Source organism: Struthio camelus, chromosome 4 (genome assembly GCF_040807025.1).
Source record: "Struthio camelus isolate bStrCam1 chromosome 4, bStrCam1.hap1, whole genome shotgun sequence".
NCBI lineage: Eukaryota > Metazoa > Chordata > Aves > Struthioniformes > Struthionidae > Struthio > Struthio camelus.
The window spans coordinates 13,584,113-13,603,488 of NC_090945.1; the positions used below are offsets into that span (position 1 = coordinate 13,584,113).

Genomic DNA, 19,376 nt, shown 5'->3' on the forward strand with positions numbered 1-19,376 from the left:
AACATAAACTTGAACTTGGTAGCATCACTGTACAGTGAAATCTGGGGAAAGAAAAGTAGTGCTTTTTCTCTTGCCAGGTTGTTCAAGAAGCCCTGTCACAAGGAGGTTTGCAAAAGCTGTTTCTAAAAAAAAAAACCTCTGAAAGCAAGAATATCATTTTATCACTTAGTTCTAGCACATGTTTTTAAAAATCCAGCTATTACACTGAGAAGTAAAAATAAATAAATCAATCTTGTTTTATGGGACAGAGTTAAAGAAAGCTACCTAAATGATAATATTGTTTATATGATGAAATTGTGTAAATATAATTATAAAACCCTGAAGGAAAATGAAGGCTGCAAAATAAAGCATTCACTATTTTAGTGAAGATTGTTTTTGTTTTTGATCTTGCTCCTCTTGGCAGTGCTAGGATTTCCAGTTATGTGAACCTCCTTCCTCCATCTCCCACCACAAAGAGTGTGAGATGTTAATCTTATGGGATTTCATTGCTTTTAATTTAGTCATTGAATATACAGTTTGGACTTTCTTTTGAGAGCTCTTTTCAACCAAACACAAAAGTGTCGATTTCCTCAGCTAAAGGTGGTGAGATATCCTTGGAGCAGCATGTCTAGCCCTTCGAAGTTTCCACCTTCCTGTTAGATTTGAAGTCACTGTTGCAGGTACAGAGGCATTAGAAATCAATTAAAAAAAATTGTATCTTACATGCATTAATTTCTGATAATACATTAAAGAAACATCTTTAAGTCCAGGACACAATACCTGGCAAGAAAAATGTGGAGGAGTTGAACTTTGGCAAAACTATTGCCAAACTAAAAACAGCTCTGTTGAGAGAACAGCTAAGGTTGCCTGTCGTTCTGTAAGGTCATTACTATTAAATGAAATCTAAGAGAAAGAAATGTTTATATGATGATATTCAATTAAAAACAAATCGAATTTAAAAAGTAGTGACTTCTGTCTGTCTGGGGGCAGAATGGGAAGATTTCCAGAATGGGGAAATTCTGGCTGTCATGCAAAGAGTACAAATCTTCTGACAACTTGCTCTAAATGAACTTTTAAAAAGTTATTTTCTTTGAGACTGTATCCATCTGGGTCTTTTATGTGAATTAAAGTCTGACCACACTTAATTTCACATAGGTGCCCAAGTATCTTTAAGAAACATATTCCTAATAACACATCAGTATTAAGATATGTCACATACCTTAGGAAGTCCAGACAGCTATCTTAGTGGCTTTCTCAATGGCATAAATAACGTTTGTTCAAACATGCAGGAAGATGTTGATGTTTTCACCGCAGATTATCAAACAAATACCACTTGTAGAAATAGCAATAAAATATTCTGCTGTCAAATGTATAGTGACTAAAAAACAATGGAAATTTAGACTAACAGTTTATGCTTGCAAAAGAAATTTAGCAGATATGTGTAACTGTAAAGCGTCCGGCTTGGATCTTTGGACAGAAAGAGAAGTGATAAACTGGATATATTAACCTAGCAGACCGTAACAACACTGCACACTTGGGGAAATCGGGATTATTGTTCTTGGCAGGGTAGCATCATAAGCCCTATCCCTCAGTAACTATAGGGAACAGAGATTCAGAGATGGGTAAAGAAACCATCTGTATAAAGTAGTCAGTTGCAACACAAGAGCAGGGGAGTGTATGAACCCTGTGACCTATACACAAGGCAAGGCAATTTGGTAAGAATCATTGGTATAGAATACTGAATTTCTGGTGGCTATCTTTTTGAACTGCAAAATGAATGAAAATGTAGGGAAAGGATAAATCAGAGGTACAATATAGCAGAGCTGTATCTTTCCCTTTTGACTCTGGGTCTTTCATAGTGGCTAATTTAAAAGTTCCCCTGGAAAGAGAGCATGAAAGCCAGTGTGATTTAGTAATGAATACTCAGAAAAATGCTCCAAAAGTGTGTATTAAGTTAGATTTTAAAGCTTGGAGCTTTTCTTAAAGAGTGCATGAGAGATACTTACACTATATAGGATATGATTTTGTTTTAAAGGATGATTATAAGCTGTGACTTAGAAAGGAACGTAAGAAATGCCATTCAGATACATGGAATAGATTTTATTTGGCTCAAGGAGAAGAAAAAAAAAATATATATATATAATATATTTATATATATTTTATATATATATTATATATACATTATATATACACACACACACACGGTTTACAGTCATGTCTTGACACTATTTATTTCCACAAAACAACTTAAAATTGTTGGCATTTCCTCAAACAATTATAAGTGACAAATACATATTACATGGCACAGCTGGTTATCTGGAGTCATTTTCATAAAAGGATGTTTCATCTTTTGTAATATTTATTAATGAAAACATATCACTTTTGTATTTCCTTTCAAGTCCAAGATTCACAGATGTCGTAACTAATTTCATAGATGAGACTGTTACGGTATTATCTGTTACATTGACGTATGCCGCTTTTATGTTTCTTTGGACCACTCCAACTAAATTTTGCCAAATCCTGACCTCTGCCAGTAAAGGCATAAAGTAGCAAGGTGGTTTTCATCTTGTTTTTTCTCCCCAAGTGCCCTTGTGCTTGTCAATGAGCAGTTGAACAGTAGAGTGGTCCTGCTGGCTCACAATAACCGATTATATTGGTGGCAAAAATTTTTGCACTATGTGAGTGAATTGCAAAACTGTTGGAAAGCTACGGCCATCTCGCAGAACACAGCAATGCATGTGTTATCGTGTTACACATGTAAACAACTGTATTATCTAATAGAGGCTTTGTAAATAAAACTTTTGGACTGGAAGTTCGGAAGTATTTTCCCTTTAAACTGAACCATATCAAGAACAACAGGAAGTTATAATAGCGTGCAATTGTCACAGTCATTGCCAGTTAAATGGAAGGCACCACTTGCTGCCTGTTAATCGTGGGGTGTTTTTTTTTTTTTTCTTGTTTTGTAAAAAGTTCTAATAGAGTTAGGTTTTGCCTGTTCTGTGCCCTCTGTACTATAGGGTCAACATGCTGCATTCAGTCCACTTGGCTTTACTGTGCATCCTTCCTATAAAATCTGGAATGCGCAGGCTACCTCAGGAAATGCAGAGATGTTCTGGATGTGTGGAAGGCAGAAGAAAAGAGGCTGAAGGAAGGCAATGTTGTGGAGGCTATACTGCTCTGCTTGGCTCTTAAAGTAGTTGGAGAATCCTGGTATTCTAGATGTTTTTGTGGGAGTCCTGGATACAGGAACAAATCTAGCTTCAGCTTGACTATTGGTTACAGTATAGTTACCTGGAATTCTACCAGACGAAGAAACACAAATGTCTTCCGTGAAGATGAAGTAGAACGTGAGGAGGGTCATCTCACCCTCTGGAGGACTGCTGATTTTGACTTAAAGATCTAGACGTGCATTTAGGATGCAACGCTAAGCAAATGTGTGTGATCTGAAAGCTGTTCTGTAATGGTGAAAAAAGGTGCTCCTGTTCTGTGGAGAAACCACCTAGCATCTTTATTACCCTCTTTAGCATGTCTTAATATACTTTCACTTTGGATATCCGTGTGTCAGGATGTTCTGAGGCCGTACAAGCTTCAATTCGAAGATAACTTTTGCAGTGAGTTCAGATCCATTATTTTTTCTCTGTGGCATCTTTACTTCTTCACAGAGAGCTTGGAAGAAGGTGCTAACACTTGGGAACCCTGGGCCAGCCCAGGAACATTAGCAACCAATTTATTATGGCTGCCTCTAAAGCTGAAATTAGTGTGCTGAGGGAGGGCCCCCCAGTTCCAGTGTCCCATGCATCAGAAGCTGAAGGCTAAAGGGAGTAGCAAAATCTCTCACGAAGGGAGAAAGAAGAAAGGTTTTTGGTCATTCTGTAACACAGAGAAAGGAAGGACTGAAAAGGGTACAAATAGAGAAGAAATAGACTACCAGGGAAAATATGAGTGGAAAGGAGTACGAGAGACTGTTATCTCAAACCTAGGGCAAATGAAAAGGGAGAAGTGGAGAAGAACTCAGCAGAGAAGAACCGAGAGAGAATCCGATTATCGGAAATCGGATATCTGCTTTTTGTAATACTATTTCTAGAATTTCTAGAAACAGAAGTCATGTCTCCGAATTCTTTTGAGTGCCTTGATGACAGTGATGATTGGTGCATTTCCTATAAAAGCTAAGTTTGCAGCAAGTATTTCCATCATTCAGACTGAATCATTGTGTTTAAATGAAGATTGAAAAAGGAGTATTGGCTGTCATCAAGTAGGATTTGGTTGTGAGACCCTGTGGCAGTGTAACAGCCTCTGTGTCTGAATTGAACCTAAACTGGACCTGTACCATAACTTGAAGATTTAGAAACCAAAAGGTTTGAAGAAAGTTTTATGTTATAGCATAACATAAATTAGATAGTTATTCTTATTACTATGTATGTTTTACCTTCTGGTTTTGTTTCATAGTTCATACAAATTGCAGATAAGTCTGTGAAGGCCTGCTGTAAGTGCATCATTGAGCTCAGATGAGAGAGGTTTTTGTTACTGTTCATGGTTATGGGCATGTGATAAATACACAAGATTGAAAGATTAGCAAGCCTTTTGTGACTATCAAATGTGCAGCAGCACTGCCTAAAATGGTTTGTCCATGTTCACCTGATTTTGAGAATTTGGTGTTCTGATTTATTAGTCTACTGAGTCAGACTGAGTTTTGAGAAAACGCGTAGGAAACTGGGAAACAAATGAACCGATTTCCTGATAGAAAGAAATAAGATTTATTCACATCGAAGTTCTGCAAAGCTCACTGAATAAGCAAAGCAAAATCAGATTTTACTTTATTTGATTTTTGATAAGTCAGAAATAACCAAAAATGGGAACTGGACTTGTTGCACAGCTTAGACTTAATGATTGTATGTGCTGTATGTTTTATGGTGGTTCCTTAAATCCACAGATCTCTTGTTAGGCTGGATGTTGCAGAAAGTTTCTAGAGAAAACAAGTAAAAGTCAAAAGAAGTAATAGTAGTAGGGTGCGTAGTTGCACAGGTTGTTACACTACCCCAGGGTCTCGCAATTATATTCTAAAACGCCTTTGCTGCTGCCTTTTGGACGCATCTTAGAGGCACTTGCGGAGAGTCTCTTCGTGCTTCAGCATTAGTAAAACATCTGTTTTTTAGCATGTTTTATAACTTGTGTTCAGTATGAAATTTGGAGAATTGATCCGGAGCTGCCATACGGTTCCCAATCAAGGGGGAAAATGTTATAGGTTAAAATATGCTGTTTGGTTTTTTTTTTTAATTAAACAGATATTTCTTGTTATATTTTAAAACTGCTAATCGGTACTTAGTCCCTGGATAAGGCTGTGTGGTTGCTAAATATTTATAACTTGAGATCAAACTATGGAGTGAACTATTTGATTTTTCTTTTCTTTTTGTATTGACAGAGTCTTTCTTAGTTACGTGACATCATTGTGCATAGGTAAAACAGCCATGGACCATAACGTTCAACTGAGTGCCTTTCGCTGTATGTTGCCTATTAGACCTGAAAAAATTTTTGTACTGAAGTAGAATGTTCTGTAGCATTCACACTCCCCTCCTCACTATCACCTTATCATATCAATTTATCTGACATATTAGTCCTTTTTTCTCTCTGTCCCTATGTTTTTAAGTATGTTGGATTTGTAAAATTCTCTATCTTCAAACAGTAGTCAAGTTTGGATTTGCATATAAAAGTAACTGGAAAAAAGTTTATTTTCCATTGCAGATAGTGCTATGTAGACTATTTTGATAATGCCCAGTTTGAAAATACATACTGTTAACAGCTCTTGGTAAAATTTACTGTAACATAATCATAGAGAATACTGGTTTTACATGGTTACCTACAAGTCCTCCCCGACATGTGCTGTTTAGTAGCTTTTGCTCATTTTTATTTTATTCTTTGCTCCTAGTACTGCAAGCCTCCCTGAAAAAAATGAGAGAAATTCTACACAAAGTATATTTCCTTTACTAAGAACAAGGAATGATAGGAAGAAAAGTAAATGGAACTACTTTTTCATGTCTGTTGACGTTCTGGTATGTGTTGGATGCTTGGGATGCTGATGCTGCTGTTGGCAAACATTTCTTTGTTTTGCTCTTCAGATTTGTATTGCTTGTTAGAACATTAAGGAAGAACGGTTGTCCAACCATTTAACTGTTGTGTCTACAAGAGTGGCCCTAGGCAGATGCTTACAGAAGACTTGGCATGTGAAACTGTGGTATTTCCCTCAAATACTCTCCCCAGTCTATCACTCTTCAGCTTGGAAGTATCTCCTGCACCATTTGACACTTGTTTATTTAGTAACCCACAATGGATCTCTTTACTTACTTGTCCAGTGTTCCCTTGCACTTGTGAAATTTTTGCAGTATTTGTAGTTTTATGCCATCATTAACAGATATAATAAGTTGAGGAAGTAGAAAATGTGCCTTGTTTGAGAGTGCTTTTATTTCAAAGCTGTCTTTTTTGGTTTACATTTACAACTAGGAGGAGTCTCTTGATCTTTGCCTAACTGTCAGAATTCAGCCCTCTTCTTGTGCATCTGTGCAAAACTTTTATAAGTAGCAGCTCTTTTGAAGAATGAGACATCTTTGGAAACACTGACTTGCTTAAAGGCTGTGTGCACTAACAAATTCTTTGTTAATTGTAGTCATGAATTATGACCTAAGACAGAAATGAAACTGCATTAAAGAACACTTGTAAAAGTTTTAGCAAAACAATTTTTTCAACAGTAGCATACCAACAGACTGATTATGAGCCAATAAAAGAGGGTTTATTCATCACATTGAGTTTATGTTACAGTATAAACTGGCTAATAATGTTTTTGATTGCCATAGGTTTGCCTTCAGCTCTCTTCACTTCTATATTTCTGAGGCAAAAGTAGAATTTATTCCTCTTTTGCCTGAATAACTCTAAGATTGTATCAGTGTGTCTCTTAAGAACTGTATTATGTAGTTGTTATGCCTTTATGAATATATCATAGCTTCGGTTGTTATTTCCCCTTTTCAAGCGGTTTTGTGTGACAGCTGCTTATGCTCATGATTATAAGTCGTCTTTGTGGTTCCTTTATAGCAGTAATCTAGGGACTATTGCAGTGTGTGGTGCTGATGATACATGTCAGCGGGAAATAAAGGTCTAGTTAGCATTTACTTAAATGGTGAGAAACTATATTTTGAAAAGGAGATGAAAGGAGAAATCTTGTTTCAGTGCTCTTTCCTCAAGATCCTATAATACTTTAAAAATAGTTAGAGAAAACCCATGATTCGCGTTCTCTATGTGCCATAGATTCTTTGTGCTTTTGCAGCATACCAAATGCTAGAATGTGATGGTTGCTTTCCACATGCAGTATAAAAAAGTCTTAATATCTTCATAGATGCTTGGACTAGCACAACTTTTATATGATGATGAAAATGTCTTGCTACGTGCTTTACTTTCATCAAGTGAAACCAAAACTTTTGTACTGGAAATGCTCAGCTAACTCAGTTTCAACGTATCAGTACTTTTGCTGTAGAATTCCAAATAGTCCTGTAGTTTTCACTTGAGTCACTGGGAAATTTTCTAAAGTAATGTGTAAAAGAGGAGGAGAATGGTATACTTCTCTTCCATCTTCAACTGGAACATTGCTATGCCATAGTCAAATATTATTGAAAATATTAACTCTGCTTTGGATTGCTTTGGTCCTGTCATAGCCGATAAAATGTCAGTTTTCACTGATCAAAACTATTCTGCTTTGGTAAAGCAGCACAAAACTGCTAAACATTTCTCATGGGTTTTGGTTAGGTGTGTGGGGGGGAAGTATTTGGAATACCATGAGGAAGCATATGAAAATGTACTAGCTTTGTCTTAATGATTTAAATATCACTTATTTTGCATTTAATTTCCAGGACCTCAGTTGAGGTGAACAGGTAAATAGAGGGCGGGAGTGGTGAACCTGAATTGATAACAAGAAGTATCTACCATAATAAACATTCCAGTATCAGTTACTGGCAAAATACTTGCTGTGGCTTCCCAAGAGCAGCTCCATAAAGGCTAAAAGTGCCTTTTAGTATTCATTTATGCAAACAGATGATGAGGAAGAAGTCTTTGCCGCACATCTGACAGCGTGGTTTAGTGATCGAGTTCTTTCATAAACAATGCCACTAATCCTACTGTGTGGGGGTCTGCTCAGGCTTCCACCACAGTTCTTGGTTTCTGTGTGGGTCTCCATGCGCTGCTTTCCCTCGCAGGCAGGAAGTGTCCTCCTGGCTGTTGCCTGGGCTGAAGGCAGCGCGTGTTGTGACTGGCTCCAGCTGGCCATCGGACTGGTTTTTCAGAAGGCCCAAAGCTTGTGCTGAAGCTGTTTAACTCATTGCAGTTGCTGGCTTAGGTCTGTCCAGGCAGTGGCTTTCGTGAAACTGACAGAAACGTTATTTCTTAAACGCCTCTGTTGCTTTGACTAGTTGGAATTGGATCATTGTAATCAGAAATTATTATGGCGGTGGAGAGGCGATGTGATCGTTTCCAGTGGGATTGCTTTCAGGAAAGTAGGCTGAGTAGTAGTCTTAAATTATCTCGCCCCGTAATGTGCATATGAATGCAGGACAAACTTAAGTCACATAGTTGTCCTTAAATTTGATGCTTTCTAACAGTGCTAAAGCCGTGCATTTTTAAGCTGATGGTTGTATGCAAAATATTTACGGATATGCCAATTATTCAATAAAGTATTTGCATATAATGTCACACATGAAGCTACTCAGAAATTGGCAACTGTGGGTTGTTTTTGTTATTGCTAAGCCTATTTGCAGTGATACTTGGATCATACATTGATATCCATAAATAAAGCTGGGGCCTTATATTATCACAAAGATTGATGCGTGGTGTTGTTGCAATTGCTTGGTTTATGTGATGGTCTTTTTTCCTGTTCCTTTGACCAACAAATGATCAAAATCTGCCCTGTGCAACAGTCACTGGAGCAACTCCTCAAAAATGCTACTTTGATTTTATTTGTAGTATATGCTTTAATGTTGCAATCTTGAACGTTTTCTTCAGAACAGCAATGTGTAAAATTACTGTGAACGTGTGGCAGTGTGAGGCTTTTTAAATGCCAGAAGCCTTCAATAAACATTAGTTGCAATTTGGGATGTGCTTAGTTAATGATTCCTGCACTGACTGACTAATGCATATGCAATTAGATCTATGTGGAAGGTGACTGGCCCTGACACTAATCACAGCACATGAATGTCCCCGCATAGAGCGAAAGGAAAGAAGAAACCAGCCAAACTGGTTGACATGAAACATACTTAAATATCTGCTCTGAGGTATAGTGTGTGTAACGGATTTGGTTTCACATGGTGACGAAGACAGTCATCATGAAAATTAAATAAGTGTCTTTGTTTCTTTCAAAAGTTAAATATTTTACTCAAGTAATACTTTACATTAAATGTTGCAGGATCATTTGTTAGTTATTACTACATGATCTTCAAGCATTACCATACTGCTGCTGTTATGTATTGTATTTGTTTCACAATGAAAACTGATTGGGCTATGAAAAGATTTAAAAAAAAAAAAACAAAAAACAAAAACAAAAAAAAACCCAAAAACTCACGAAGCTGAGCTATGGAAAGAAAAAGACCTTGTGAAACAGTGGTTTAGGAACAGGCCCTGGAATTCTTGTACTTTTTAGAGCGGGCAACGTTTGAAATGGTGCACATCATGGAAGTGACAAACGTGGTTGCTCTAAAAAGGGACAAGGGAGGGGGGAAAAAAAGATCAAGGTTATAAACTGTCTGCTTGCTTTATATAAAAACAAAGTTAAGAGATTTGCTTTCATTACCTGTTTTGTCTGTCAACATGACTCTGTCAGCTGAATCATGAGCAAAGAGCATACCAACTGAAGGCTATGTTGTAGCAGCATGTTTTAATGAAAACAGTAAATGTGGGAATAACCTACGTAATCCTTTTAATCTAATTTCTTAGAGTAATCCTTGTTATGCTATATGATAGGAGTAGCCCTCTACTTCCATGTAGAAGGAGACAAATGTTTGAAGTAAGTATGTTTATATCCTTGTTTAAGGTTTAGGATAATGGCTTGCTAACTCGAATTTTTTTTCTAAAAATCCCAAACACTGATTTACTTGGTTTGTAAGCAGTTCTGTTTCTAGTATTTTCCATTGTCTTTCCTCTGTTTTTAACTAGTAAATTTAAGTAAAGCTCACCTTAAATGAGGTAAAACCTCATTCTTGATGATCAAGTTTTCTACAGCCAACAGTTAATAATTGCTGTATAAAAGAGCATAGAGCATAGAACGTAAGTTCTGAAGGTTTGCATTTTCAGTGGTGCAACTGAATACTATATATTTAATTAAGAGAATTTCACTGCTGTATCTGTGATGTCTGTTTAGAAAAAAATGCTGAAATGTTGTGAATCGACTGGCTGGAAATGCAGGCCACTTTGAAAATCAAAGGTGTGCAAGTTTGATCCTCAAACCTGAAAGTCCTGCTCTGCAGTGATCTCGTGCATGTAATTATATTGAACACCACTCAATGGTTACTGTTTTGTGTGTGTGTGTGTTGGTGTGTGGTGTGTTTTAATGGAAGAGATGACAGAATTCTGAGAAATAGTTGAGCAAAGCAATTCATATGCAAAGGGAATGTGTTGAAGGTTTAATGGTGCAAGACTGATTTTGTATGTAGGAATTGGACTGCACAACTATGAATCCCTCCTTAACTGTGCAAGTAACTTCACACAGGACCTTGAAACAAATCACTGACTAATTTTCTTTGAATATTTGTGGGAAAAAGTCAGTGGTGTTATGTAGCTGCCTAACACTTTTTGTGCTTCATAGCTCTACGGCTTCATCTGTTTCACAATTTCCGAATTATCAAACTGGTAGAATGTTGCAGCTTGGGCTTATCTGTTCACATGCTCATCTTTAGGGACAGGATTATGTTCACCTAGGTGGTACTAGTGGTATTGTAGCTATGACAGTCTAAGGACATATGAGACAAGATAGAAGTAATTCTTTGTTAGGCCAGCTAGTATGGGATTTACGATATTTTCTTGGACAGCTGGATACTACCATAACAGAAATCAGAATCGATAACAATGTTAGCAAAAAGTTCAAATCAGTACTTAGGGAGTTAATTTTTGCATGAATGTCAATATGCTTGATGAAGTGCTTGTCCCTTGGAGGTTTTTATGACTGTATTACTGCTCATTTCTCTTTCCTTCCCCTACTCTTTGCCAGCTTTTAGAAAACAAGAAGATGCTAATAACCATTCTTTATTCTGATTTGGGGTTATTTTTGGTTGGCTTTTAGATTGCCATCACTTATTGTGGCTATTAGTCAGTGTGACACTATAAATGTCATATTATACTGCAGGCAATGACGCCTGGGCCATATATGAATGTATGATTTGTTTGGGAGGTGTGATAACTGGAACGAGTTCCTCTATGCCTTGTGATGTGTGTATGTAAACATATCTTGGAGCAGCATTGACATCTTATGGGAAACCTAAGTAATAAGAAAATGATTACTTGCTCTACAGTTTTACTGAAAGAATGAGTGATTGCTAGTCATGGGTTTATACCCAAACCAATAACCTAAGCATTGATTTAGAAACTGAATTTTTCATTCTAATACCACTTGAAGATGCAACTGATCAGTTGCATCAACTGATGAAACAGGTGATAATTGATTAAGATACACTTGTTTTCAAGAAAATGAATCCAAGACATTGGATTTGTTCTGTAACTTTGATCCAAAAAATGGAAAGTTACGTTTTTTTATAGCATGAACAGATACCTACTATATCTTAAACTTCCGGAGAAGTTTAAAAGAAGAGGGGAAAAAAAAAAAAGCGCTCAGTTATGTTTGCCAAATCATTATCCTGAAAATCTATGGTAGTCTCATATGCTTGTAAATAGTTTTAATTTTGTAATACATATGCAAGTTAAAAAGTGCAATGATTAGGATACCCACATGGCTCAGTAAAAGAAATGTGAGTCAGAAGATTCGGTTTCTAAGTTTTTTTCATGTCTCTATCATTTATCAGCTTTGAGGATTAAGTGATTCACTTGTTTATGTTTGTTTCCCTTTAGATAGGCTGTGCTCTAAGAGCTTGAAATCTTTCTTTTTTTGTGTGTGGCTGTGCAACACTCATCAAAAGAAAATAATTTGTTTCTATGGTAGAACCTGGAGATAGAGAGTTTTAGAAAATATTTGGGATTAAGGCTTTCCAAACTTTCTTAAAAACATGCATGCGCGTCCTCCCCCATGACAGCTAGGATCAAGTAACCCTTTGCTCAACTGTGAGAGCATAACTGCAGTGAGACTTCAGATACTATTAAGATCTGAACTGTTCTAAATATCTGTTCAGCTTTTGAAAGTATAATTATTTCATAATAACTCTGAAGTTGCTTTTTCATAAAATATACTTTTTTTTTTAATTGCTAGTAAGTAATTATTGAAGTATGCAGACTGCTTGGAAACTAGCTTTTTCCAGCCTTTCTTCTTCACACCTGGATACTATATTTAAATAGAACCTAATGCTGAATAGTCATCCTCTTTCATTCCAGATTTCAGTTGTAGAATATGAAATTACAAAATAGTTTTTCAGTCTTTAAATAATTATGTTGACTTGTGTAAGAATACTACATGAAAAATGATATGAAATCTATGCAACTTTCATTGAAATTACTGTTGAAATCTCTGGGTTTTTTGGTCTCTCATTTATTGTCATTTGACTGGAGTGTAAACCTTGATGCAATCTCTGCCTGTGCATAATTTTATGCATTCCTGCTAACTTCACCCTCACTTTTCTTCTGACCAGTAGGCGAGTGTCCTTGTGGATGATTGCACCTGTCTGCTGCTATGACTCCAGAGTAATGACTCTAATTTTAATCCAGATTTTTAGCACCTGAGATCAGTTGGTCTCTGCAAACTTGGTACTTTTTGGAGTGTGCTTCCTGTAGCCATGTTGTTTGTCTGTGCTGGAAAGGCATCCGGGCTTTCTGCTAAGCTCCATAAGGCATTTCCAAGTGTGATATGGTTCAGCTGTACCTGATCTGGTCACTAGAACTATGCTGCATTAGTTAATTTTTCTTCCCAAATGAGGAGATATCATAAGGCTCAATTTCTGTGGAAATAGTTATCAGATAGTTAATTTTTTAGCTGGTTGTGATTTGTAAATTAGATAGGAAAACAGTGTTTTATGCCAGTTGTTGCCGTTTACTCTCACTACCTAACTGCTGCTGTTGATTCTTTTTAATCCTGAAGCACGTGAGAATTAAAAGGCTTTACATTTTTTATAAGTCTTCTGAAGAAAAGCTTTTCTCCCTAAGATCTCTGTGACAATCATAAGTTGTGGGGTAAATGCCAAGGAAATGATTGTGTGTGAACTGTAAGTCTGACTGCAATGCTGATGCTGACAGGTACAGGCTGTTTGGGTGTATGTTCAGACAAACCTCAAATGAGATAAATTTGTATTCATAAAGCAGTACTGTAGTCCTTACAGTCTGTGGGAAAGATTGAGTTGTTTGAGTGTAAGAGTTTTGAATGCAAAAAGTTGTGAGGTCTTTTATCTAAGTAAGAATAAAGGTGAAACAGCTGTTAGCCAAAAAAGGTAAAATAAGTCATTTAATATGTTGTAAACTAGTCAAAACAAATTGCTTAGTGAGGAAAGCTGCAGCTGTATTGGTTAACATACTTCTGAATCATCCAAAACGGCTGGAACTTGTAAGGTTTTTCTCTGTTTGATTAATATAAGTATAGAAGGTAATTTCTAAGCATTTATATATAGTCATTTTATGTACAAGACTCCTCTTGGGTGCAAAATTTGTTATGTTTGCAGTTCCAGCTATTGCCCTGGACTCATGCAGGAACAATATTGGTAGGGAGCTGCTGTTTTATGACTTTATATTGCAAAGACACTTTTCCTAATCATGTAAATCTTTTGTTCCCTGTACTTATTTTGTATCGGTTGATGATATGATTTCTAACAGTTGATAACATGTCAGCACCTGCATAAAGTAGGAGTCAGAAGCCTAAATGAGTGGCAAACTATATAGTCCTAATAGAGATTTCCTGCTCCTTGTATGGTTGATCATTAAATTGCTGAGTTAGGTAGAATGCTTGATGGGGGTAGGGGAAGGACTTTTTTTTTTTTTTTTTTTTTAACAGATAATGATTCCTAAACTACTATTTTTTTTTTCTCTTCACTAACCGAAGGCTTTCACCATAACAGACCAAGCTTTATGGGTAGTGCAGTGAGAAGTTAGGTCACTTGTTACCCCATCCTTGCCAAGGCCTTAGTTATCTGACAGACGTAAGGTGGATTATTGATCTCGTGATGAGTGTCAGCTGCAAGCAGGCAGGCTTTCAGTAGCACACTCTAGAGTGCGAGAACATCAGAATGACTTTGTTACTCCTGTCTTGAACAGCAGTTTTAATGTATGTTCTGGGGTTTATTTTGGTGGGTTTTTTCCTCTTCTGGTGGTATTAAGAGGAGTAGAGTAATGAGTCAAAAAATACTCAGCGTGGTACTCTGAATCTTGACAACAATCAAGCTCAGTCTTTGATATTTTGTAAATCACACATGTTTAGGGATATAAAAATCTGGGGAGAAGCAGTAGCTTTGTTTTGTTCATTTCTAAGACAAGTTGCAGTCTTTACCATCACTCTGATTGTGTTAGTCTTTATCATTTGTTGTCCTCAGATGCAAATTTATTCTGGTTAACACTTTAGCATTCTATTGAAATGCAAGGAATATTGGTGTTTCTTCTTTGCTCGCCAGACTCTCCTCAAGATTCACGCGAGGAAAGGACAAAAAGCAGGAGGTGGGACGGCTTAGCCTTCTATGAAATATCTCAGTAGACAAATGAAGAGATTAAGGAAGCACCTATACTGTGTTTTAGCTTTTTCAGAATGCTTACATATCAACATGGAATAATGAGGTTGGTTTTTTTTTTTTTTCTGGAAGCTTTTTGATTGGAGAAAGGATTATAGGATTCAACATATGCAGTTAGTAGGAAGACTCCGTCACTTACGGAAACGGTCACTAATGATTCAGCTAGGAAGCCTCTGAAAGGAGGAGATACTCTAGTGTTCTAAAATGGCAGGAAAGTCTAGGGGAAGTTTCAGAATTTGAAACATTGTTTTAAAATGTTACTTTATAATAATAAGCAACTATCTTTGAGAGTAATGCGGTGATGGCAAATGAAGGCTGCAATAAAGCATATATCCACATAATTCATTTCTTTGCCATTAATGTTAAAGCATGCCCCTTGGCTTTTAAAATGCACTTGTGAAAGCAAAATGAATAGGTAAGACGATCTTTTATTGGGCTGATTTGCTGTAAAGGAGGAAAATGGACAAGGTTTTGGTTCCAAAAGCCCTTTTCCAGAGCCTGGGCGCTTAGAAGCTTGTCCATCTGTCCTGTCTGTGCTAGCTGGCTAAACAAAAGGTATGGCCTTCCTTTACTGCTTCTCTCTTGCTTAGTCCTGGAGGCCATTCCATTTGCAGCAGCACTGCTTGGCTGCAGCCCTTTCGAGGGGCGAAGACCAGAGAACTGTGGAGATCTCGGCCCCATCAAGCAGCGTACCAGGTAACGCACTTGCGAAAGCAAAATGAATAGGTGTTTTGGACATCAAATCTTTCAAAATCATTATTATTTAAGTCATTATAAGAGATTTTGAAAAAAAAATATTTGGGCAAAGGTGGAAGTATCTCCTGTAAGCAATTTTTCTTCTTTGGGGGAGCCTGCCTGCCTGCAGAGGGTGTTTGGCTGTGCCTGGGGGCAGGAATTTGTTTGAATTCCTGTCCTGTATAGGGATAGGAGCAATAAATGTATGGCCAAAAGAAGGCAGTGTTGTAAATACTTAGTGAAGGTTGTCAGGTATTTACAGTATTATATTATGCAATAAAATAAAGTGGCTGTTAATATTTTACACAACTTTTTGCGTAGAATAGAATTAATATGTAGTTATTGTGTGAAGATTTGCTACAGTTTTACAGAGATAGTTTTTCAGAGAAGCTTTACATTTAACTTGCTTTGTATAATATATAACAATTTAAATGTAAACTTCATGTGGTGGTGTAAATTTTTCTTTCCAACGTTTTATTGCTTTAGTCTGTTATAAAGTCTGTCTGATACAGTCGCTGCAGCATGAAGTTATATTTAAAATACCAATTTGTCATTTGAAGATGAGAAAGAACGCCTTACAGTGTTTTGGGGCATCTAATACCTTTAATATTAGCGGAATTATTTCATAAGCTAAGGTATATCTTGGGGAATATGTATTTTACTCTAGCAGCAAGAAGTTTTGCATCTCTATAGAGATGAGGTAGTGTAAGTTAGTGAAACATACAGAATGAAGATGAAGGTGAATGACTGTTACGTGCAAGTAGCCTCTTCCAGCAGGATGCTGTTTTATAGACAATTTGGAGCTTGTCATGTCACTGCATGGAAAAGTACTGTCTCTGTAATATTAAATGTTTTGTAGGCTTTTGCTGCATCTCTGGAAATAAGGTGACCTGTGTTGTATTCTTATTATCTTTAATGCTTTTGAAATGAATTAGGTCACATTATGAAGCTTGTTTCACGTCAACAAAATTGAATGTATTCTTCTTGTAGAGTATAGAGGAGGTATTATGCATTGTCAACATGGGAGTCTTCAGATCCCACCTCTGGTAATTAAATTCATGTGAAATCAGAACTCAGATCACTATGTGGAAAATCGATCTCTCTGCATAGTCAAATGAGCTACTTGCAGAAAAAGTATTTTTTTGATTATTTCAACCTTTCTAGCTTCCCAAATTAATAGGTTGCCTTATGGAAGGTTTTGTTTTCTTTACGGTTGTTTTTTCCTCCCCAGTTACTCAAAAATATGTATTTGTTGATCCACATAGAAAGTACACAAATGTTAAATTTGATCAGATCCGTGCTAATACTGTTTTCAGTCCAAGCATGTTACGTAAATGAATATTCAGTCTCTGTGAATGCCAGGGTTTGTAACTGGAAAACTGAGGCAGTGTTTTAGCAGTAAATGTTACTGTCCAAATGTTTAAGAAAATGAATACTAAACAAGTGACCAGTACCTAAACAAAATAAGTTAAAATGCTGTGGACAATGAACTATCAAGTTCAAACTGGAAGATAAAGCTTTTCTGTTGGGAATGAGAAAATTAACTTTGCTCTGAATAAAGTTTTAACTAATTGGTTATATCAGTGAGTTTGGGAGCAAGTTGTCCTGTACCACTGAAGCGATCAATCAGTGGTGTGCATGCTGCTGTTATTGTTTTAAGAGTTGTGACGTCAGAGACTGGGCCGTTTGGGTGTCGTCTTTCTGTTGTGTACATGCTTTTGGTGAGAGTTAATTTATTTTAGAGATGAGTGTCTCAGTCCTTGAAATGAACGACTTTTTTTTTTAATTATATAGAAAAATATTTGTAAAGGAAATCACAACTCAAATAGCTGAAAATAATAAAATTTCTGCATGTTTATTTTGGTAAAAATTGAGATTCATTCAGTTTAAGATTCAGTTAACCTGAAATTCAATTAACAAAGATTCTGTTTTACTATAATACATAGCTATCAGTAACACAAAAGCATGCTTTTATAGGTCTGTGGCATTTCAGTCTGAGATGAGTGAAGTATTTCATATGGACATAGCTGAAAAATAAGTGTGTGAGTTGGTAGACAGGAATACTTAAATCAGTGCAGTGAGGTGTGTTTTTTTGTGTGTGTGTGTTCTTTTCTATTCATGAAGCTTTATCTTACTGTTCACATTTTCCCAACCTTTCCCTTTATATAGTTATGGTTGTCCCATGATATTCTTTCCAGGTGAGAAGACCTACATTCAAGGGGGGGGGGGGTGAAGAAAACATACGTACATCTATATATGTATGTATAGATACAGGCACGTGTGTGTGTATATATAAATACACACACACACACACACATTTTTATACATATACACACAGACTGAGGCTAGATGTGGATGAGGTTCAATATATCTAATCAATGATAAGTTTTGACACGTTAAATGAAGCTTCTGAGTGTTTTCTGTGAAGCATGGTTATGCCAAAATGGCCAGGTTTGTTTGCTTGAGTGTGTGCCAGAGATTCCACTCAAGACTTCAAAAAATGTTGGGGTGGGGAGGAGCTGCAGGGAGGAATAGAAATGAGTACATAGCCAAGAAGCGTTTGGGCTTTGCATAACATGTTTACGTTGAGCAAGAGGGATGTTGTCTTGATGTTTTGATCTGCCGTAGAGTTTACGTATTTCTTAATGTTTCTAAAAATGATGTCTTTGCTGTTAGAACTATGTGTGCTCCCTAGTGCATTTTGTGTGTTGAGGCATGTATCTGCTCTGGAAGAAGGTTTCTCCGCATTACACTGCGGTAACTTCCTCGCGGTGGTCCCAGTTCTCCCACATAGTCATGCTTTCTGAGCTCACACTTCATTTAAGAGACGGATCAGATGATATAAGGAAAAAATAACAGGGAACTAAACCTCCTAGTGAGTATAATGCTGTGATAAATTAATTTCTAAACAGCTGTCCATGCATGAGTTTTGTACTTCTTATCTGGATGTTTCTAGCCGTAAAGCACGGTGTGGAAAAACATGACTCACTCACAACATGATGCTTTGTTTTACAGGAAAAAGCCCAGTGTTTACAGAAGGCTCTCACTTCCCAAGCAGATAAATCCACTCAGACAGAAGTTGTAGGCCATGATGTAAGTAGCTGTGTTGAGCAGTTTTGTTTATGTTTTGTTTTTTGTTTTGTTTTTTTAATCACCTTTATGGGTTTCGGACTTTTGTCAGCCTATTTGCTTCTACTGCTGTCGTCTCCATGCGTTGATTAGGGAAGATTGTGGAACACCATTCGTCCTTTGCTCATAAATGATTTTCAGATATCTTTTGCAACATGAGAAGATAATTACAACTACCTACCAACATGCTAATACCCTATTAATTTCATATTTTACCAACAGCTCCAGTATGCTGATAATTAGCATAAATGCATGTGGAGGATACATCTAAGTGGATTCTGATTTTTTGTTTTTTTTCCTAATATCAAAAGTAATTTACTCAATAACAATATGGTGAGGTTGTGTTTATATACTGCCCAAATAACACTTGAATTCTGGAAAATAATGGAAGAAGTACAGTTTTGCCAAGTCATGTTAAAATTTTATTTCTTGAGTACCAGCGGTCAGAATTTCTGCTAGAAAGTGAGTTGACAATTTGCATCTTAATGCAAAAGTATACTTTAAGAAAAATCCTTAAATATAGAAAAAGTCTTTACTATGAAAGTATTCCTCTTATGAAACACTGGTTGAATATATATTTTGATTCACTTGTGTACGTGATTCTTCTTGAACAATCTTTGATTAAGAATGCTCTAATGA

The 19,376-nt window shown here is 36.6% G+C and overlaps 1 protein-coding gene across 7 annotated transcripts in view; it reads left to right on the forward strand.

The window, feature by feature from the left end:
- The window catches only part of CCSER1 (coiled-coil serine rich protein 1), a 705,894-nt gene that overhangs the window by 419,521 nt on the left and 266,997 nt on the right, over nt 1-19,376 (forward strand). For all 7 annotated transcript variants that reach the window (XM_068941554.1, XM_068941558.1, XM_068941561.1 and 4 more), the window contains one exon: nt 18,624-18,701. In XM_068941554.1, the coding sequence (XP_068797655.1) occupies nt 18,624-18,701 (78 nt within the window). The remainder of the gene's footprint in view (nt 1-18,623; nt 18,702-19,376) is intronic.